The sequence below is a fragment of the Corvus cornix genome, chromosome 1 (assembly GCF_000738735.6).
Source record: "Corvus cornix cornix isolate S_Up_H32 chromosome 1, ASM73873v5, whole genome shotgun sequence".
Classification (NCBI taxonomy): domain Eukaryota; kingdom Metazoa; phylum Chordata; class Aves; order Passeriformes; family Corvidae; genus Corvus; species Corvus cornix.
The window spans coordinates 104,680,125-104,703,802 of NC_046332.1; the positions used below are offsets into that span (position 1 = coordinate 104,680,125).

General features: G+C 41.2%; 1 protein-coding gene and 1 long non-coding RNA gene across 2 annotated transcripts in view; one reads left to right on the top strand and one right to left on the bottom strand.

Moving 5' to 3' along the window:
• PTCHD1 (patched domain containing 1) overlaps positions 1–12,754 on the top strand; it is a 35,918-nt gene extending 23,164 nt beyond the window's left edge. The window contains exon 3 of the mRNA XM_010394719.4: positions 8,104–12,754. Within this exon, the coding sequence (XP_010393021.2) occupies positions 8,104–9,758 (1,655 nt within the window). The 3' untranslated portion in view covers positions 9,759–12,754. The remainder of the gene's footprint in view (positions 1–8,103) is intronic.
• Positions 4,565–23,678, bottom strand: part of LOC120409968 — an 88,630-nt gene continuing 69,516 nt past the window's right edge. The window contains exons 3-5 of the long non-coding RNA XR_005601857.1: positions 7,890–8,151; positions 7,157–7,249; positions 4,565–5,463 (exon numbers count right to left, since the gene is read on the bottom strand). This is a non-coding gene — a long non-coding RNA (uncharacterized LOC120409968). The remainder of the gene's footprint in view (positions 5,464–7,156; positions 7,250–7,889; positions 8,152–23,678) is intronic.

Consider the following 23,678-nt stretch of genomic DNA (forward strand, 5'->3'; position numbering starts at 1 on the left):
CATGGTTTTAAAATTAGCTTGTGACTTGTACCATTTTCTAAAACATTGGCTCGTTGTTTGTTTGCCACAATAAAAAATACTACTGGAGAGTTTATAGTTGGGGTGCACCATGTACCCCAAGCATTGCTGACTGCATCTCCACAATTTAGGGTGAGACCGAGGGGGTGATTTCTTTTTGTCCGTGCCCACTTTGTGCAAATGTGTACTTCTTAATATTGGTCCAAAAGGGCTATGCCTGACCAAAACAGAGTTTCACAGGAGAACAGAGAGTTGATTGGGTGCTCCATTTCCAAAAGCTCAGTTAAAAAATGTAGGATATGGCAGACATTCATTGCCAGAAGACTGGGATCTAAATTACTCCGGTGCAGCAGATCTGTACGAGTCTTGTGAGGAACCTGCCCCCCTTTTGTGCTTGGGAGTGCTGCACAAGGCCTAAATGAGGCATCAAATTTGTGCTGGATTTCCAGACACACCCCATCTTCCTGACTGTGCATTAAGCAATTTGAGTACAGGCTTAATGGCCCGGAGAGTCTTTCAGCAGGATCTACGACTGAAAATACCATTGTGGTCTCCCAGCATGAAGCACTGAGCACCAGTTGAAGGCGTCTTCTCTGCGCACACCAACCAAGCCAGGGTGTGCTGCACGGGGACACTTTCTCTTCACGGTGTGTTTCTGTGGGCACAGCCGCCCACAGCTGTGAAACACAGCAGATTCTGAGAGCATATTATTAAACATTTTAGTTTCTCTTACTTTGTTGCCAAGTAGATACAGCACAAAACACAACTCTCTCTCCAGAGACTGAGGCAGATTTTAATCTGGTGTGAATGCACCAAGATACTGTGTTTTTGATGCTGGTAGTAAGTTCAGGAATACTTGGGCATGCCTGGGGCTTTCTGACTGGGATGGCCATTGCTGTTATAATATATATAGAGAGATCAGCCTGACACTTGAGGGTTAATGGTTAATAATCAAATGTAAAGCAAAACCAGAGAGTGATCAAATGGTTTCATGCCTAGATGCCTAACAGGCTCACCTACCTAATTTCAGTATGTTTCTTTCTTGGGAAGATCCCAAGTCAGGTGTTAGTACCTGCAGCCATAGTACATCTTAGGTGATATATGAGTAAAATTTAGTAGCCTTTAAAACAATAATTGAAAATACTGAATCTACCCAACAGGATTGTCATCATGTTTTTGAGGTATGTTGTCATACCTGTAATTCAGTTACAGTACATGTAGAGTCTATGTGACAGGAGGTAAATAAAGCACAGCAATATGTACAGCCTATTCTTATACCAGTACATCCCCTCCCATGTTGCTCTTCACGTGTCCTGAATCCATGTACCATGCCTGCACATAGCATTCAGGCTTACTTGGCCTTTGAGCCTGTGCTTGGAGGTATAAAATGAGGTCAGGCTGCGCTTGTGTGGCTGGGACTTCAATCACTTTGCCAAAGAGAGAGGAAGCATTTAAGACTATTTAACTGTCCACAGCCTGCAGTCCCCTAGTCACAATTCCCCTGAGCTGAACACTGCTGCCTGGAAACACAGTTGTTTAGATGAGTACCTTACAGGATGTTAGTACCCTCTAGGATTTTACTCTACACTGTGAACTGGGCTCCCACAAACAGGCAAGTGTAGGAAAAGCGAGTAGGATTTACAGTGTGTTTTCTCAGCTCAGCACAAATGTTTGGGACAGACAAGTCTGCACTGTGGGATGTTCAGCATTACACACCCTCCTTCAGGTCTGACATTCACGCAGCAAAACTGGGGTATTGCAGCACCATTTATGGAGGACAAAGTTGGACATTGCTTAGGGTAACCCACAGTTTGTTCCAACAGCATGCTAATGATAGTATAGCTGGTCAGCTCCACCCTTGCCAGTAAACTCTTATCCACTCAGTGAAAAGTGTTGTATAAATTAGGCTTGGTGCTGATTCTGTCTGCATGCTGAAGGATCTCATTTAGCTGTAGTATTTTATTATTTTAGTGAGAACAGAGTATGGAGCCAAATGTTTGCTTCAGCTGGATGCAAATATTCTTGCTCTGCCTGTCATATTTGGTAGCAGTTTGAGCCTGCTATATGTTCCGAGCTGAAATCGTGCCTGCTGGGAGAGGCCACATGAGGCAGGCCAGGTATTTAGTCAACAACTGGTTGATTACAACTCCTGTGACAAAGGGAGTCCGGATTAGCGGTTTCACTTGGCTTGTCAGAAGATGGGAGCTGATGAGATCACTGATCTAGCTGGAAAAAAATAAGTCAGCAGGGGGAAATTATCTCAGTCTCTTTGTTGACATTACTGTGGAAAGCAGTCCTAGAGTTGAGCAGTGTACATTGTTATTTTTAATACTGTCAGCTAGGAAAATTCATTGCACCTTCATTATATCATATGTTATTGCAGGTACCGTTTTGGAAAGGGCAATTCCTGCGATATGTTTCTGATCTCCTCTGTACTATTTTTGCACAAGAGCAGTTCTTGAGACCTTGCCTGCATTTGCAGCAAGCTGGGATATGAATTTACAGCATCCTAGCTATTTCATGTTAATTCATCTGCTGTTTGTCTCTGCAGATGATATTTCACTCCACTTTGAATGTGAATCAGGCTGTGCTTCACAGATACCCACAAAGAAAGCTGGTGCAACATCATTTGCCCTCTGTACATTCACACCCTTTCTCACAGCACACTAAATTCCTCTTACAGACAAGTGCTCCAATTCAGTGGGGTGATTTCAGGCTTAAATCAACCTGAGTGGGACAACATTGGTCCAGCTGAACTGATAGTGTTACAAGGATGCAGCCATTACAGTGCAAGCAAAAACCTTAAATCAAAATCCATACTTAACCTCAGAAATTCCATCAGACCATGCTTCCACTTCAAATTTTCACCCCCCCCCCAGTTTACAAGGCTCCTATATATCCTACCATGAGTCATTACCCATTTCAGATGGTCTTTTTTGCCATCAGCATCAGGAAAAGATTTCGTTTAAAAAGTAACCTTCAAAAAAAAAAAAAGGCTACTTTCTAATCCCCACCATTCTTTTAGTCCAGTGTAGACTATAACAGGTGAATTAGTAGCCATGTGGGAACAGAGAACTTCTGTAGGAGAAGGGAAGTAATGCCTACAGAGGGAGAAACCCCATAGCCCAGCTTTGCCTCTAGTGAAGTCTGCCCCCTCTGGAAAACAATTTGTTGCTTTATTGGTGTTAATTGTGGCAGTTAATGGGCACCATACATCCTGGTGCAGCACTCAGCCTCACTGAGGGGCAGATCTGTTGTTGTTAGTGTTTTGTGTGCCTCTGCATTAAAATGGGATTGATAAAATCCATTACCCCTGAAATGCAGCCTTCCACACAGAAGACTGGAACTTCACAACGTGTAAGTGGTGTTTTATTCAGAGAGATTTTACTCAAGCATCAAACACATGCAGAAACATACAACCTTCAAAATAATAAGGACAAACCAGATGAGACCCACAGTGTACTATTATTCTCAACTTTCATAGATAGTTAAGAAGAATGATGCAAAAAGAAGAACCAAAAACCTCAGTCATTCCCCTTAATTTCTCTGACAGACTAAGTCTTTTTGGATATCCAAGCCTCATCTTATCATGATAAGATCAAAACTTCACATGATTTTAGAGCAAAATTGAACATACCCCTCAGTCTTTTTATAAAAGCAGGCAGCAGCCCTTATTCCAGGTAGGCAATTAAACCAAGCAAATAAGAGAACTGATTTGTGACTCCAGTGACCTGAAGGTCACTTCCCTGCCCTCTCACAGGCTCTGGGGCTGCTTAAATCCCTTCATCTCTCTCTGCTTCAGTTTCACTGTTTGCCAGTCAGGAGCAGAGCCAGCACTAAGCCTGGGCTGCCAGTGCCAATTCATAAAGGCCCCTTGCTTGAGCAACCACTTAACAGGGGAAAGGATGCATTTCTTTTTTGGGGTTTGAAAATGGTACTAAAAAGAACAGTTTCAGTGCCTGCACATTAGTAGTATTTAAAAATGAGGTAAATTATTCGATAATTTTAAGGAACAGAAAATTTTGCTTTAGTTTTCACAGCTTCCTACAAGTGCTTTTTTTTCTCATCTATGCTCTGCATTGATTTTGCAGAGCATATGTAATTGCAAGACTTGTTTCTGAAGGAGGCAAATGAAACTTTTTAAATAGCATTTTCAGGCTGCTCATAAAAGTGCTGTGTTTAAGCTAGGCGTAATTTATTTGGTTTATTGGTATTATTATTATTATTATTATTATCAGGTTCTAAAATTAAATGTAGCCCACCGTAGGCTGAAAAACCTGTGAGCTCCTCAGCATTAACAGTAATTATCTTCTTCATTTTCTTTGGCTATTAAAGTCCTGTTCTCAGTCCTCCAACACATGGTAGGAGTATCTCCTAAATGCAAAGTAGCAGAAAAAGAGAATAAGAAAAAAAGTTTTATCCCCATTTTGTCCAATACCATTCTCCTATCCCTTTAACATTTTGCTTTGACCCTGAACCTCTTTTTCTTTAAAAAAATCCCATTTTTCTGTGTACTTCTTGTAAGCTCATGATTGTACAGCCTGACTGTAGGGCATGCCCAGTGAATCATAACAGCAAATGTCAGCAGGAAAAAATCTCCAGTAGCCCATTAGCTGTTTGAATTCATATTTATTATTTACTGAATGACCGTGAATAATGAACAAGTTGCTCTAAATGATTACAGATTTGTGGCTAAATCTCTATTAAAAAGGGAAAATCAGTTGAAACAATTACACAATTTATTTACAAGGAAAAAATTTCCTTCATCTCATTAATATTACCTAGAGTAGATAGCGAGAGAAATAGAGTTAATTGGTGCAAATTGATTAGGGATGTAAAAAAAAATGAAAACTCTGAAATGACATAGAAGTGAAAGAATGCTTCCATGGAGATATCTGCCCTAATCTTTGTGGGCTAGACTTATATGAACATCTGCGAGTTACTGTGTTGAAGACTGTTACCCAAGTTGTGTTTACAGTCAGTATTTAGAGAGGTAAATTAGGTTAGGTAAATCCCATCCCAGCTAAATACAGCTAATCTTTTGACTGCCAAGCTAATTTGTGCTTGAGTTTGGGCCTAATTTTTTTCTCAGACTAAACTGGATCAGGTCAGGAGTGCCACTGGTGCAAAAAGTGTGCAACTTTGTCATTTAGGCATGTCCTCTTAAAGGTAAATGATAATTCCGTAGCTATCATATAAATGGACAGAGAAATCACAAACTGTACAACTGAAGGAAAATACCAGTTCCTAGTGCACAGATTGTGTAGCAAACAACAAAAGGAACCTATCCTAAAATAGGAGAGTATCCAAATATTTTTCTCTTGGCTTTGTGGAGCACATGTGGTGACGCCTCTTCATGCATTTAGTTGAGCAGCTCTCTAAATCAGATTCCATTTTAGGGTAGTCTTGAAGATTATGTAAGAGCAAATTGTGGTTTTCTCTTTCCTGCTTAAAGAAAGAATGTGGCATCAGAAGTCGTATTATCAGGCGTTATCCAAAATCTTATACCTGTTAAAACGGCATGTTCAGCATCATATTTAACTAGCTCTAATTTCCTTCTCTCATTGCAGAGTCAAAGGGTTTCCAAATTAATATGGCTATTTGAGTATTTTTAGGCAAGAGCCTATTAGCACTGATTTTTTTTTTTACAAAAACATGCTATAGCTAAAGCTCATAATGGAAGTAATTTGTAATATTCAATGACCTCATTTTATTCTGTTTTGCTCACTCAACGCTAATGCGTATGATGCCATGTGAAATTCACAGACGAGCCTGTCTGCAGGACTCATGGGAGCCATAAATGGATTAAACCTCTCACTCCCTGCTTTGGCAAGTGATCAGTTACATTTAAATAAAGGTCAGTCTGTCTTTACAAAGAACACACTGAAAGCAAGCTTAATAGCTTTCCCTACTGAGCCTAGAACATAACTATTTGAAGCATAATTAGCAACGGGGTGCCTGTCACTGATTGTGCTTTTTATGTCTGGGGAATTCCAGTATTCCCCATTAGCTTTAAGAGGGGGCACAGTGCTAGTTATCAAATTGACAGTCTTGACCTGGCCTCTGAAAGCAGCTGTAAAACATTGTTGGGGAAAATTAAGATGAATGCCAAAGCCAGGTCTGTAATACTGCTACAGATTGGACATTTGAGGTGCATACCATGACTCTAGGTAAAATATCTGATACACATGAGAGTATGGACTTTGTTACACTAAATACCAGGTGATAAGGACATACACCAGCTGTCCTATTGTCTCATCTTGTGAGCTCTGTATTGTGATTTCTTTATAAAATACTCCATAGCTGTTTTTTTCAGCATAGCAGAGTGACCAGCTCTGCCATCTGTCAAAATACAGATTTCAGGAAGGGTGGAGTGAATCAGCTACAACTGCCCCTACAGTTAAAGGTGCTGGCCACAAAAGGGTTATTTTGTCAAGTTAAATACTTAGCCTGTATGAGGCATTTAAGAATAAACATGATTATAGACTCATAGAATGATAGAATAGTTTGGGCTGGAAGGGACCTTCAAGATCATCTAGTTCTAACATTCCTAATATATCTTGTGGTGTTCCAGTTCTTCAAAACACTTCATTTGCTTGAGGTTTCTTGACTGGTATTTATAGCCCTTGTAGCAAAAGTGATAATTGTCTACAGGTGGAGAGAACAGAGCTGATACAGCAACTTTGGTACTCTGCAGACAGCCTGAAATTCTAAGAGAGATCTGTGAATTACCTTGACCTTCCTGACTGGAGCATGAGCTTCAAAAGTCCAGTGATTGCACTTCAGTGTTATCAGCAGCTAATTTAGCACTGATCATTTTATCTAATACTATCAGGGAAGATGGGTAAGAGCAAAACACAGTGGACTGGCTTTTGGGAATTTCTGGAGATAATCCAAGAGCAGACCAGAGAAGTACACAAGTGACAGCAAAATCAGCAAAAGAATAAGGAGGAGGAGGAATTAAAAGGCAGAAAAGAGGCTGGGATTAGATGGAAAGGATCTCTTTAGTAAAGATGAACGTTATAATGAATTATTATGAGAAAATATTACCATCTCACATTTTAGGAGTGATACAAAGATTATAGTCTGTTTATGTCTGTGTAAATCATCAACCTACATTTACTTAAGCCTCTCTCACCTGGTATTTGGTCAATGGCTGCATTCCCAGCTCAGGTTCACTACGAGAGAGCAGAGGTCTGTGTCCTCCAAACACATCTTCACAACATAGAAACTGTAAGAGGAAGATGACCAACCAGGGATTAAGTTAAAAGCATGTACTTTTCCTGATTTACGTGCACTTGGGGGTTAAACACAGGATTTTAAGTCAACAGGTTTTCTTCTCCTTTCATGAATGGTATATCCATTTTAAGAGTCAATTAAATACATCACAAAATGTAGGCATTGCCAAGAAAAATAGGGCTGTATTTGGTTTTAAAAGATCTTAGATATATAAAGAAGACCAATGCCTTAAGCAGCTCCATATCAGTTTTACCACTCTCCTTCTCTAAAATTTATTTGTGCTTTTATTTGTTTGTTTCATTTCTAGGATTTCTTTTTCCTGATGGAAAGTTTGTCCAGGAATTAGAGAAATCGGTAACTGATTTAATTGATAATTTTCAGCTTATATGGAATTTTCATTTTTTACAGATTTTCTGCAAAGCAGCCAACTAATTCTCTGGTTCCAGAATAGGCACTTCAAGGTCATATATCTTTGTTTTCACCACAGGTCAAGATACCATCACCAGGAAAAACTAATCTGAAAGCATCTTTCATCACAGGCACTTGGAAATAATGAAACAAAACAGCCAAGCAGAGTAAAAAAATCCTTTTGCTTTAACCCATGAATCCTGTGCCAGCGGTGCAGAACTCACCTCAAGCACTGGCAGTAAGGTTTGCTAGGCAGGTAGCAAACAGACTTCTGTGGTTTATACCTCCATAATAATTTCTCTCTTCTGCAGAACGTTTCCTTCAAGCACTGGTAGCATCCAGCTGTGTCTCCTTTGAGCCTTTTAGCATGTCCACTTTACATTTTTCCATGTAATTCAGGATTTGTACTTTAAACACTCGCTTTGTTCTCTGTTGTAGGTCATGGGTTGTATGGGACTTTTGAAATGTTGTCCTCCTGGAGAAAAACTAGAGAAGACCAACACGTTAAAGAGAGGACTGCAGCTGTATTTGCAGACTCCATGCTCTCGTTTTCTCTCACCACTGCCATGTACCTGGTCACTTTTGGAATAGGTGCCAGTCCCTTCACTAACATTGAAGCAGCCAGGATTTTCTGCTGCAATTCCTGTATTGCAATTTTCTTCAACTACCTCTATGTACTCTCCTTTTATGGTTCCAGCCTGGTGTTTACTGGCTACATAGAAAACAACTACCAGCATAGTATCTTCTGCAGAAAGGTACCAAAGCCAGAGGTATTGCAAGAGAAGCCTGCATGGTATAGGTTTCTTCTGACAGCCAAATTCAGTGAGGACACGGATGATTCAGAGGAAACAAACACTTACGAGAGTCATCTTTTGGTGTGGTTCCTGAAACGCTATTATTGTGACTGGATAACAAACACTTACGTCAAGCCTTTTGTAGTTCTCTTTTACCTTGTTTATATTTCCTTTGCCTTAATGGGCTACCTGCAGGTCAGTGAGGGGTCAGACCTGAGCAACATCGTAGCGACTGCGACTCGGACCATTGAGTACACAACTGCCCAGCAGAAGTATTTCAGTAACTACAGCCCGGTCATTGGGTTCTACATCTACGAGTCGATCGAGTACTGGAACACCAGTGTCCAGGAGGATGTGTTGGAGTATACCAAGGGCTTTGTGAGGATATCTTGGTTCGAGAGCTACTTAAATTACCTTAGGAAACTCAACATATCTACTGGATTGCCCAAGAAGAATTTCACTGATATGTTGAGGAACTCCTTCCTGAAGACCCCTCAGTTTGCCCATTTTTCAGAGGATATCATCTTTTCCAAGAAATACAACAATGAAGTTGATGTTGTGGCCTCCAGGATGTTCTTGGTGGCCAAGACAATGGAAACCAAGAGGGAAGAACTTTACGACCTCCTGGAGACCCTGAGGAAGCTCTCTCTCACCTCCAAGGTGAAATTCATCGTTTTCAATCCATCATTTGTGTACATGGATCGTTATGCCTCTTCAGTGGGAGCCCCCTTACAAAACTCCTGCATTAGTGCTTTATTTCTGCTCTTCTTCTCTGCATTCCTGGTGGCAGACTCTCTGATCAATGTCTGGCTCACTCTAACTGTTGCCTCGGTTGAATTTGGAGTTATAGGTTTTATGACCTTGTGGAAAGTGGAACTAGATTGTATTTCTGTGTTGTGCTTAATTTACGGAATTAATTATACAATTGACAACTGTGCTCCACTGTTATCAACCTTTGTCCTGGGCAAAGAGTTCACAAGAACTAAATGGGTGAAAAATGCCCTGGAAGTGCATGGGGTAGCTATTTTGCAGAGCTACCTCTGCTATATTGTTGGTCTGATTCCTCTTGCAGCTGTGCCTTCAAATCTGACCCGTACACTGTTCAGGTGCTTGTTTTTAATAGCATTAGTCACCTTCTTTCACTGCTTTGCCATTTTACCTGTGATACTGACTTTCCTGCCACCCTCCAAGAAGAAGAGGAAAGAGAAGAAGAATCCTGAAAACCGTGAGGAAATAGAGTGTGTTGAAATGGTGGATATGGATAGCACCCGAGTGGTCGACCAAATTACAACAGTCTAACTTGATTTGTTGGCTGCTTTTTTACACTAGGTCTTACTGAGGAAACAAAAAGAAACCAGTACTGACTAAGTGTGTGGGGAGAGGAAGGAGATTGGAGGTTTTCCCCTCCCTTCTCTAAGCTAAATCCAGGAATATTCAAAATTATGGGAGAAATTAAAAATAAATTAAAAAAAAAAAAAGAGCCAGGGTATTGTACCTTGCTCAGTTCCTGTAACAGATTATATGAGAGAATTTGCACACTCATGCAAAGAGAGGTTAAATTGTAGATGCATGAAGTAAGATCTAATGGAAGAAGTTGGGTTCTTAAGCAGTCGTCTGCATCGCCTGTACTGCAGATGCTGCAATTATTGTGGCTAAACCAAATCATGTTGAAAGGTCAACTGTCAAGGCTGAAGTAGCACTAAATGTTCGCTGGATGTAAAGGCTTTACAAACTTTCTGCACAGCAATAACTCAAGTCAGTGAGTCAGCTCTTATAAGTCTTTGCCATCACATTTAATTTTTCTTTTCTCCCCTAATCTAAACATTTATGCAAGACTATATAAAAGATAGCAAACTGTACTGGGAAAGAAGGCAGTACACAGCAACCAAGTGCTTTCCAAACACTTTTATGTTATGAATCACATTTTTTTTCCTAAAAGTATCATTATTTTAAAATGGAGATCATCCCTTGTAACATTTTTAATCATGGTTTTATAGCTGTTTCTTTTTCTTATAAAAACAAAAAAGAACAAAAAAAAGGAACAAAAAAATCCATGTGACTCTGTCACTCTAGAAAATATATAATTCTATTTTATACATGTCTCGCTACTAGTTAAACATGTAATCTGCTTTACCAACTGTAATTTTGTTAGCACTCTACTAAGACACGTGAGTGGATCTAGCAGCAGACAGAAGATGGTGTACTGAATATTTCAGCACCAAAATCCATGATACAAACCTCAGATACTAAAATGTCATCAAGAAAGTGAATGTTAGGGCTCTTTTAGTGAGAGCCTATTTCAGGCCATTCACTGGTAATGCACACTAAGAGGATTAGAGGGTAGTTTTACATAATGTATAACTTAATCCCTCGATCGTCCTAGAGTACCTGTAAAGCAATAGACCTTGCAGCTATGGGCTCTTCCAGGAGACAGTAGACAGGGAGAGTTGTGTGGAACAAACCGAAGGTTGGGACTGTGGTTTAGTAGCAGCAAGTTTAACAACGTCCCCAAAGAGCCCATATCTAAGGAGCCTATTGAAAACATCACATCTGAGAGGGGAAAAAAAAACCAACTTAAAAATATTACATTACTGGGTCTTTTTGGAGCCGTGAGTTCTAAATCAATAATTCTGTCAGCATCTGTGATGTGGAGTAATACAGATAAAGCAGCATCTCTTCCCTCCTCCACCCCCTCCACCCATAAACCCAACAGGCTCATTACTGTAAGGTTTTATCATGCAGTTGAACCCTAGTGGGGATGTGTAAGCCAATTCTGTAGGTTTTGCTGAGAGTTTTCTGACCATACATTGCCTGTGAAAACCCAGTAGCAGGAAGCTGGCTGGTGTGTCGGGTGGTTTCATATGGACTGTTGCTTTGTGGTGCAAAATGAATGTATTCCAACCGGACTCCCTTTTGCAGCTCATCTGGAAACTAAGAGTACTTGAAAAGTTTTCAGCACATGGCAAAAAGTTTGCTTCAGTGCCAGTATCTGGAGGGGAAGGGATATGGCAAGAGCCATGGGGCTTGGAGCACTGGGAGCACTGTGGCTCAGGAGGCTGCCTGTAGTACCTGTACAGTCACTAGGACATCTGTGGTCACAAACCCAGGGTGTGCTTCATTCCATGAAACATCTCTTTAGCATCCAAATCCCAGTGACCCCCAAATGCCATGTGCAAAACCTGCAAATGCCACCTACTGAATATTAATTTTCAAGCCAAGAGATACTTCTAAAGCATCCTTCCTAGCAGAAAATAAGATAACCAGATATTTTGCCCTGAAGCAAAATGTTACATTCTCACTAGCAAAACAAGTCAGCAGTGCAGCTGGCAACATTTACTTTCCCCTGGATAAGTCCCTTCCCTGACCAGAAGAAAGGAAGCTGTGTCCAGGAATGCACAGGCTCTTTGCTTAAGTAAACAACAGTTGCTTCGGTAGCAGCTGGGAAGCTGTAACAACAACTTCAGCCTTGGCAGAGCACAGGCGGACACCTTGAAGACAGCCAGATGAATGTAAGGCTAGGAAAAAGATCTGTTTCCCCTGTTTTCTTTAGACTCAGGCTTGGGGTTATGTTTTCCAGCCAAAAATTATTCCTTAAATATACTTCACTGTAGATTTTCTGCGATCATCAGTATGTTGTTTAAATAATAGTCACCCTGTCCCCAGGCTGTTCAACAGGCAGCTGCAGTGGCTTTTAAACTTCTGAGGGCATTAGCAAATTAGCTGAGAGTTACAGAGGAATTGCAATTCCTCTGCAGTAATCTACTGACCTGTGGGACACTTGGAAATGGGACATGTGTCAAAGAGGTTGTTTGTACACTGCAGAGAGGAATACATGGCAAACACTGATTTTACACCTCTGCTATCCCTCATGCTATCACTTGCAGACACCAGACACCAAGATAGTTACCATAAATCTCCTCACATCTAATTGCAGTGCATAGACAGGAGCATCTTTAAAAAGATGTCCAAAGACAAGATTGCAGTTTCACAGATCTCTTATTAAATCTCACCATGTGAGGCCTTCAGAGATCTTCAAGAAAGGTGATAAAACCAGGGATAAAATTACTTCTCTATCTCCAAACCTGTCAGAAAAAGGATGTGGAGGCAGTCCTGTGACAAAGTGCTGCAGAAGAGGCTTGGGTGTCCACAGAAGGCAGGGTGAGAAGTCATGCAGTCCACACCCTTGCCCCCAGGGCAGACTCAACAACATGTAAATAATTTCTGAAGGATGTTTGTTCAGCCCATTCCTAAAAGTCTTTTTAAGGGCAGATTCCTCTCCCAGCAGTTCTCCCCCAGTGCCATGTTACCCTCTCCAGTAACCAGTAACCAGTAACCAGTAACCAGTAACTCCTGCCAGCCACCCAAGACTGGGTTAGAGAAGAGGAACTGTGCTCCTCTCCACACAGGGATAGGACAGGCAGGAGACTGGAGCATCCCCAAAAGAGAGAGAACCCGGAACAGAGCCGAAACCACCTTACATACATTTTTCACTGTGCTTCACATCAAGCTGCCATTCCATTCCCCACCTCCAGGGTTGGCAAGGTACAGCTGGTGCCTTTTCCTGGTCTTAAAATCAAGAGTCAAACACGGTTAGAAGGGGAAAAGGGATTTTACTTTGGTATTTATTTTAAGGATCCTTAGGTGCACACATCTAGGTCAAGTGCACCAAAATGCACACCCCCAAAAGATCTGGTATAACATTATAGGTTTTACTAATTAGCATATCTATCAAAGATTCCCCAATGAGAGGCTCGAATGAGCCCCCCTCCCCAAGGAGCCTCCCCCTGGATGGTTCTATCTTGGTTTACAGAATGTGTTCTGGAGAGGACCTTGGGGTCTGGGGCACACTGATCTCTAACTATGAAGCTTCTAAAATGTTTAGTCTCCCAGCTTGACAAACAAGTCTAAGAATGTAGGCAAAAAGCACTAAGAATACAGAAGTTGTAAAAGGTATAACAGGGGTATAAAAGAAAAGGCAAAAAATCATCATGGCATCACAGCCATGGAAGTGTCCAAGGTGCACTCAGCCCAGGTCCATGAGACTTCTGCCTGAATCCTGTTGTGTCTGAGGGATGCACCAAATGCTCCTTGTCTACAGGTAGCTTGAATACCTCAACATGAACCATGTTCTCAAGGTTTCAGACTATGCTAAGCCACTTTGGCCTTCCTCCCCTTCAACTTTTTCCTCTGGAGCAATTATCTTCACCAAAGTCAGTGGACCTCCCTGCGCCGACTGCGCCTGGTGCAGATGCAGTGCTCTGTTCTCAGTCCAAAGCACTCCCAGTGTCGAACTGTGCATAAGATTTTACCCTTACTGGTGAACCTCCATTTTGGAAGACTACCTAGGCTTAAGCAGATTTTTGTCATATTCTTAAGTGGCATTTTAGCCCAGGTATCACTGTGGTTTTGTTTGCAATATAGAGGATCAAATTTTTTATAAATTCAGTGAGTAGAATACAGTATTATACACTGTCAGGCACTGACTAAAATCTAACAGTGAAAGTTTTAGCTAAGGCTAATAAGACTATGTAGGACTATGGCTCACTGAGCACATATACCTTCTACAAACATTAAAATTCCCATACAGTAAGGTATGGTGTACAGTATATTTTTACTACAGGGTAAGCATGAGGAAAAAGAGCCAACCTATGTGCATATGGCCCTCAAGATCAATCCAGTTTTCTTGTTATATAACTTCTGATGTTGTGTTAGCGCAAGTCCACTTTCAATTTACAATTACTCTAACTGGAGAAAAAAATAAAGAAAGAAAATGTGGTATAGCTGGAATAACTATGTCATAAAAATTAATTGATGAAGGCAGAATTTTCTGCCCAAAGCAGAAATGTGAAAATGTTCTAGTTAGATTAAAATTATGGCTGGAAAGGTTGAGAAAAACCTGTCAGTCAAAGAAAAAGAGCTTCTTTTCCAAAGACAAGCAAATACACTTACCATGGTCAACTGCATGAACCTGGAGGGAATACAGTACCAAAGTGGCCTGAGGTTATGTTGAGTCACGAGAGGATTCACATCTGCTCTCAGAAACCTTCTGAGCCAGCACTGAATTCAGGTAAAACATGTACTGTAAATTGAAAGGTGTACTTTTAAATGCTTTTTTCTAGGCTGACTGTCCTCCTGCGAGCCATGAAATCCCACCTCAGTCAACACCTTTATTTTTATTCAAAGGGAAAACAAAACAAAGTGGTGGCATGACTGGGCGGAGATCAGGGGAGTCCAGAAGGAAGACTGGCTTCTCTGAAAAACAGAGCCAGCAAAGCAAGGGGGTTGTGCGAGAAGACCTGGTGACTTCAAATCTTAGCAAAGTGGTGGTTTTTCCTATTTGTTAACTTTGGAAGCAGATAGCACGTTCAGGGAGACGCAGGGAAGGGAAGCCGAGTTAACAGGAGCCAGCTCCGGGTTTGCTGTGGACTCAGTTACAGTAGCTCCTCTGCATGGTTGGGAACTGTCAGCAGGACGGGAGTGTGGGAGGGGCAGGGACGGCCCCTGTGTGGGCACTGGGGATGCCAGACCAGGGGCTGTGGTGGTGCCATTTCCCTTGTCCCCATCCCACAGCCCTGCCCAGGGGTTCCCGGGGTGAGCAGCCTGCAGAGAGCTCCAGCTCCCGGGCAGGAACAGCTCCTCACGATTCCCACGCTGTGGCAGCACTGCTGGCAGGTTTTGCTGAAGCAGAGCTTGCGTGGTAATGCACAGGCCCTCTAGGAAACCACTTTCTGGAAGCTCTTGGTTAGAAAGAATTACCCAGAGCCCTTACCTCCCCTGCCTTTGCACATGTTAAAACCCTGATCCATAAAAATCAGATTGTACAATTAGCTATGTAGGGACAAAGTATTTCTTCCATAGCTTTATCCCTACATATATCACTAAAAGTACTTGTAATTTATTTTCTTATAAATGTTGTGAAATAAGTAATCCTTTCTGGGGTACACACAAGTCTGATGAGAAGGAGGCAGGGAGGGGAGAGAGCCCCTTCCCCTTCCTGAAGGTAGGAAGCATCTTCCACCCACGGCCAGGCACTACACCATCGCTGCAGGGCACCCCCATGACCCCAGCTCAGTGCAGTGGGGGGGCAACCTTATCCCCCCTCCCCAATCTTATTAGAGAACAGGGAGAAGCTTTAGCTCCAAATTATGGGGGGGACGAGCCCCCAGGAAGCCCTTGTGAAACCCATCCACTGCCAGGAAAGTGCAGTGGCGAACTTCTTGTTTGGTTGGGGTTTTTTTGAGAAAGATACGGCAAAAGTATCACAGGAGGGGATTTGAACACAAATTCCTGTCCATGGTGCATGGGTTGGAGCAGAGTGGCATGCCCTGACATGCCACCCCTTGCCCTGTTGTCCTGGCACAGCTTCCTGCCTGGAGAGAGGGCACCTCAGCATCACGTGCGCCTGCCTGGGGCAGCCGCTTCTCAGGCACAAATTGTTCTGATGTCGTTGGCATTCTGCAAGTCATTACCTTTTTTTAATTTTTGGGAAAAACAAAAAAAAAAAAAATCAGCATAAACAATTCTAGATTATTTAAGCTCCAAGAAGTCTTAATCTGTGCATCAAATAAATGGCTTGCAAGATGTCAGGGGTTTTCATTTAGGCTTTTTTTAACCTATTTTTACTATTTTTGTATTAATTTAGGGGAAAATTGTATAATGAATCTCAATGTATAGCATAAGCCTAAAATAAAATGGCTGTCTCTCTCTTTGCTTCCTGTGCTCCCAAACTGCTACAGAAATCCTGTGCCATCACCAATGCAACAAACTGATTTTCCTGGCCTAACCCAAATAATCAGGATGTGCACCCTCTCCAGATCCCCACAGAAATGGGTGGTGGAGTAGTTCAGGGGCACCTGCTCAGCATGGAGCCAGCAATGTCCCAAAGATGATGGGCATGCTGCTTCTCCAGGAGCCCCTCTTGTTCCAAGCTGCACGCTGCTCAGCAGCAAGCACAGGGAAAATCCCTTCACTTCTATTAATTTCCATGTTATTGGGATCTAAGTCCTTTTTGGGGGGGGTGGTTCTAGATAATCCAGCAGCAGGACCCCAGCCTCAGCAGGCAAGCCAACATCTAAGGCAAAAATCTGAAACTGGATCAAAAACTACAGGTTATCTCCTCAAACAAGAACCAGACCTTCTGAGATCTGGTAGGTAGGTAGACCTGAAGTATTGCTATTGAACAGAAGTAGTTCTATTGAACAGAATTATTACTATTAGATTTTTTCTTACCAAGACCGTACCAGCCACAAACTTAGAAGCTCCATCACCACTGAGAGACCCACCTCTCCCACCTGAAGAACTGCAGCTGCTGCCCCAGGATCTTCTGATGACTGTGCTCAATCATCTTCTTCTCATACCCAGGCAGATCACCCATTTACACTTTTGCCCTAATGTTTGGAGGAGGGGAGCAGCATTCCTACAGCCCCACTTGGACTAACTGCTTCAAAGCAGAAGCAAACCAACCTGCCAGGGGATGAGGGTGACAGCTACAGATGCTCTGTCACACCTGACTGCAGAAATGAGATATAATTCACTTTACTGTAAAAAGCAGGTGAGCCAGATCCAATCCCAAGTCACTGCAACAAATATCAGGGCTTTGGGATTTTTGGCTACCAAGGGCTTTTGGCCTCTTTAGTTTAATGGGAAGTTTGGGATAGCAATTTAAAGGTGACTCCTGTCACCTCTTACAGCTCCTGGCCTTGGCGCTTTCAGTCATTCTTTCTCTCATTGCCTTAAATGCAGAATCCACAAGCACTGTTGCCAAAAATTCTGTCTGGAACTGAAACTCAAATGATTTCAATTTTTCTAATTGCTTGTATAATATGAGAGGCTACGTCTAAGCATTGTGCAGGAACTCGGAGAGCAAAACCCCCGTACCAGGCTGGTGTTCCTCATTTGTGTTAGCAAGAGCTCCTTCATGCAAATCTCCAGAGATCTAATTTACAAAATTCAGGCTTTCCAAATGTGTAATCAGCACATTTTATTCTGAAAATTCATCTGTACGTATACCTTCAAAATAGAGGCATGTTAAATCTGATTTTTAGCTTATCAAGGAATACAGTTCAGCCCAACAAACGTTCATGAGCAGCATGTGTGAATTCCACATGCAATTCTTACACTGCCACATACAAGTCAGAATATTTTCATTCCAAAATACCCACATTTCCATCTTTATACAACTAATTTGCACACAGAAACTAGGCAGGATTGTGAACCCAAAACAGTGAAGTGTGCTCATGTCCATGTTCATCCTGTAAATATCACTTGAACTTGTAAAGGTTAATGGCAATATAGAACTCATTGAGAAGAACAGGGCTTTTTTTGCCAACTTCAGTTTACTGGCAGAGAATAACTGAAATATATGCCAAGCACTAGCTAGAAAGAACCCAGTAATAAGACATTCAACAGTCCATCAGCAGAGAAAAAAGTCCACTTGAAAATTTATACATATGAGAAATGTAAGAATCGCGTTAAAGGCCTTAGCTGGGTATCCAGACTATACATAGCATATGTTATATATGAATGCAGAATATTCCATTCTGATTCTTTTTGGCCACATTCAATCCTCTGAAATATTCTCTGTTCTGTGAAGAGGCATACTTTTGAGCAAAACTGACATTTTTCTTCTTAGAAATTACCAATTTGCACGGGTGAAGTTTGCTGGAAACAAAATTTTAAATGCATACAAACAAACTGAAGCCAGAAAACACAATTTGTAAAAAATATGCCTTCACATACTGATTATATTTCATAATAAGCAATCTGTTCCCTGATGCTACAAGTAAAAAGTGATTTTTTTATTTGTCAGCTATATTCAGGAAAATGAGATGCCCCACTAATGTATATATAGTGCATACACCCCCATACCTATTATGTATTTCTTACACGCCCAACACAAGTTGGCTCTGTATAAAGAGGAGGAAAAGCCAACCTAGAAATGTAGTTAAAAGCTGGTAGGAAGAATAGTTTATCTGTACTGAAATTAGTAATGAATCAGCAGGGGAGGAGCGACAGAGAAGTTTGGTAAAGAGTTTAGGAACAAAGACAATAGCTGCAGAAATGCAGAGCTGTTGAGAAACTAAAATACTCAGGTTTTATTGTGTCAGAAGGGCGAGAAAGAAATTATATAAAAACTTCTGAGTTGCAAAGGGAAGGAAGGTCTAAGGTAGTATGAGAGAGAGAAAAATCATGTGAACATATGTAAGACTAGCAACTGTAAGTTATATTAAGGCTATCTAATAAAAGACAGGATCTGTCCATATAAGGAAAATAAAAAATCACAGCTGCCTAATTATATGATTTCAAATATAGATTCAGTACCTCATTGTTTTGGAATAAAAGGAGGAGATCATTCATAATCTAATCTGGAGTCCAGAGCTGGAGACTTTAACATGATATATAAACAATATCATACAGAATAAGAGATCGGTCATGGATTCTGGCTCAGAACTTGCTGAAAAGTGACAAATTGACTCTCACTATTTTGCTGCAGCTCTTACTTAGAGAAGAGCAGCTGACTTTAATGGTTCTGAAATGGCCATACCTTCCTGATAAAATACTTGTTTGTTGGAAGCATTTCTTTTCTTTTCTTTTGAAGATGTGATCAATTTTCTCTCTGGACAAAGTGAACCCTCAGGCACATAACCTACAGCAAGAAGTGGGAAATTCCAGCTCTCCTAAGGTGATTCCTGATTCATGGACATCCATCTGAAATTGAATTTCTCTTTTCTTTCCTCTCTGCATGCTATTGCAGGCTGTTCTAAACTTGTCTGTTGACAGTTTTACCAATCAGTATATCGTGCCCCTCTTTGCAAGAGAGGTGAGGTTCTACCAAGCCTCTCCTGATGCTGGCTCCAGAGGCAGTGGCCACCTTATAATTTCAGGATTATTCCTGCTCATTAGCTCCTCTCCTGGGAGCCTTTCTGTCAATATCTTGGATCTTACTGGAAGGGTGGCTACAACGGCTGTCACAGGACAACCAACATTTTGCTGATCTGACATGCCTCTGATATACACAAGTGACATAACATTATTAGATCTAGCAAGGAAAAGCATCCAAATCTCACTGTCAGGACATCATATGATATTTAATATCACCATCTGTGAGGATGTTTATACAGCAGATTTATTATATGGAATTTGCAGAAAAGGGGAGAAGAGAGAGAAAGAGAATATCAATTAGACTGCTCATTCAGCACTTTCCAAACCTATCCATCAAAGGAAGAGTTCTTGCCTCACAGTCAGTGGTGATACCAAGCCTGAAGAATCTAATTTACAGAAAAAGGTTAAAAGAATTTGGCTTAGAAAGGGGAAACATGGACTTAAGAATTATGGATAAGATTGCTAACATAAGTGAGTTCCTTTTTTTTTTTTTTTTTGCGCAGTATATGCTTCAAAGCCAGAATCTCTGAATATGAAATGTCTGAAGTGAGAAGCAAATAATAAATTCATGGAGAACATTTCACAGGTAGAAATGACAAATACATATAGGAAACTGTAAAGTCGAGGGAGACAAAAAAATCAACTCAGATGAGAAATGCCTAAATTTATTGTAGAGAGCTCCATAAAAACCTAGACAGAAAATCTCCTAAATGTACTCACAGCCCTGGAGAGCTCTTCAGGTGGTCTCTTCCAGCACCAGACCAAAATAAAGGTAAGAGTTTTAAATTATTGACAACTAAAACCAACAGAGCTTTAAAGTGTGGAACATGGGTACGGGAGAAATGGAAAAATTATGGGAAAAATACTTCAACAAAATATTTACTCTTTGTGTGCACTGGCACCTCTCCACAGATTTCTTGGGAGTTATAGCCAATAACATTTGTTTAAAGCACTACCCAGACAACTGTTCCCCCCTTCCCCTGGAAGCCAAAGGCTGAGTTTCATTTTGTCAGTCTGCTTTCAAGGCAGACGATCCCTCTGACAGTGTCTGAGTGACAAAGGACCTGAGACACAGAGGTGAGCAGAGATCAGCACAGGAAATGACCCATACCTGAGCCATGGCAGGGCAAAGTATTATTCCTCCTTCATCAGAGAGCTGTGCAAAAGAGGGCATTCCAATTCTTAATGTACTTTAAAAGCTTATAAGTAAAATCGGCCTCTGTGGTAGTCTGTGGTTTCCCTACGCACCGACTGTGCTATGGATGCTGTCCAGGCCTACTTATGCTTGTGCTTTTCCAAAGCTTGGTAGCCCTCAGCCTTTGGCTTCGTGTCACACAGCCCCTCTGACACTCATATTGCAATTTTTATTGAGATACCTTTTTGGTGAAAAAGACTTTGTTCAGAACAAACAAACCTTTTTAAATGCATGCTCTTCTATTTGCCCCAGGTTCCCACACCTGCCATCTCTATTCCCTGTAAGTACATTTGGAAATGAAGGTGGCCACAGTGGGAAGGAGAGAACTGGAAACCAAGTAAAAGTCCCATCATTGCAGTTAAGGGACAGCTAGTTTTGTGAGGCTCAATTACCAGTGATTTTGTGAGCCTCATTTTCCACTACCAAATTTTAAAAAGGTGCTCACTATTCTACTCCAAGCCAAGGAGAGCTATGGATTTTCAGTATACTCCAAGCAGAGTATAACCATTGGATTGAAACCATGTTGCCCAGTGGAAATAAAGCATTGGGAAGGGGAGGAGAGGTGGATGGAGTTGCTGGATTTGAAATTTTCAGCAGAAAAGACTGTGTTTTCTTTTTCTAAAGAAAGTTCACATATTTACCTTTGTTCTGATAGGAGAAGTCTTCAAGTCTGACAAACTCAAGCACATAAAATCATTTACAAAACCTTCTGTGCAGGAGAAGAGAGGCGGGAGGTGAGCTGAGAAAAGACATTAAGGCAGTAGCAAATGCAAACAATAGCAAACATTGCACTTCTAGGAAACGCAGATTTGAATGCAGAATTGGCTAAATGTTACCAAAACTCTCCTGATGCAGGAGAAATAAAGTCAGGGAACGATTGTCAAAAAAGCCTTTCTACAGTTTTTAACTTCCTGTTATGGTTTATTTTTAAGGTCACCAGATCTGTGGCTTTTACACTCCATTCAAATCTGTAACTGTTTCTTCAGACGTAGGTATCATTAATACACATTCAGCCACTGACCAAATATAAACCATACTCAGGTGGCCAGCCATAGATCTCAAGTAGTCAAATGTCATCCCTTACAGCTACCGCTATTCCTAAAATACATATAAAGTATATATATTTCACAGAATAATGGGGAAAATCTATACAAAATTCTAACCTACCTGAAAACAATTTGCTTTAAACAGGCCAAACAGAATTGAAAAATTGTTTCCAGCAAATACTTTTATAGGCTCTAAATGTGAAGGTAAAGTAGCTCTATTCAAGCCTTTTGAAGAGAATGAATGAGAGAATGAATGTGAAAAAGCACATGGAGTGCAATTTAAAGAAGCAAGCAAGCGAATCATGACCAGAGAATGTCTATAAAACCTTGGCAGTTGACCTTCACTGGGTGAGGATGGTAAGTGGTTTGGAGAATCAGCATTTCATCAAGTGGTTGAGTATATTTTTACCCTTTTCGGATATGAACCAGCTCATCAGGTAGAAACTGATCATGGAGGTTTGTCCATTTGCCTGCTCTCAGTGAGCATGAAAAAAAATCATATTCCTAAATGAGTCTATGGTTTCTGCTGACTTTGGTTAATTCCAGTATGTTTCTGTTAACCACTAAGGGGACAAAAAACAGAAATAAAAATGCTCCAAACCTTTATTACTTTTTCTTTTCTTAAGAATCTATCCTACACCTCCCATTATCTCCTTTTGCTATGCCAGACCTCTCTTACGAAATTCCCCAGTTTTGGCCAATTGACTCAAGCACTCCCCTAATACGCTCTTGCAATTGTAAGTACTCAGGGGTTCCACTAAAAGGGTGGCTGGATGCAGCTTCAGGACTAATTGTATCCTATGAGTTATAGAATTATGCACCAACAGCTAAAAGGACACAATTACAAGGTGAACTATTGTGACACACACTGTGTAATGTCATACAATCAAATGCAATGTTTAGTAAACATGAACCTCTTTGTCATTTTGTATTTATTTATACAGGTTTAAAAAAAATAAAAATAAAGCACACATTTAAAAATATCCCTTTCTCCATTGTGTCTCTGCAGCATTATGCAGCTTCCTGTCGAGGCTGATGGGTAGGCAATGACTCGGTCGGTGCCTGGGGAACTAGGCAATGACTAGCAAGGAATATGCAATTCTTGTTTGATTGAATTATACCTGCAAAGAGAGGGATACAACCTTCCAGAGAATGTGGGAGAGAAAAGGAACAGCTCACCAGGCATTTGCTAGGAGCTGCCTAGGTGGGAACACCAAATTTCTGCAGAAGTAGGAGCCTTAACTATCTCACTGCGTAAAGGACTACATTTTTCCAGCAATGTGCCAGTAATGAAACACCAAAGGGTTTCTAATTCCTGGGCTCTCTTCCCCAGCTACAAAGTCTGGGGGAAAAAGGAAAGGGGAAAAATGTCTTCCACTTACAGCTGGAGAACTGATAAATCTCTGGTATGCCCTCAAAACAGGGATATGACACAGCTCTGCAGGGAGCCAGCTCCTGCCTGTTTGCCCAAGGACCCATGGGTTATCCCACCAGCTCTCTGTAATACACAAAGGCTCTGCTTTGCAGACCTCCAGCACAACTGTCCCCCTCTCCTCTGGCAGTGACAACACACATTTCCAGATCTCTGTCTTTCTCCAGAGGAAGATTCTCTGGCACCTTGCCCTCCTGCAATTCCACCCTCCTTCTCTCTCCTCACTTGTTCTCATCCTCATTTATCTCACACACTCACATAAGAGATTCCTATGCAAAGGGGTGACCTCAGTCCATTCACCTCTGGCCTAAGCCACACGACTTCCACCAGCAAAGGAAAGCAATTCACAATTCTGGCAAAATGATCATTTTTCTCCTTTCCTCAATACACCACGAGAAATGGAGAATAATCTAAAGACAGATATCCAAAATACTGCAGAGGGAACAAAAGCCAAACATGTTACTAATTTTTACAAAAGATGTACCGTGAGTTTAGTGTAACTACAATGAGTGGAGGGGCCATATCATTATTTTTTCCAATGGTTACAGAATCATAGTGGGTTTTGTGGCAACAGTTTTGGTTTGTGCTTTGAATACAAAGCAATTACAATGTCAAATGGCATTATTTTGAAAAAAAGAGAAGCGTTTGTGAAATTTAATTGTGTT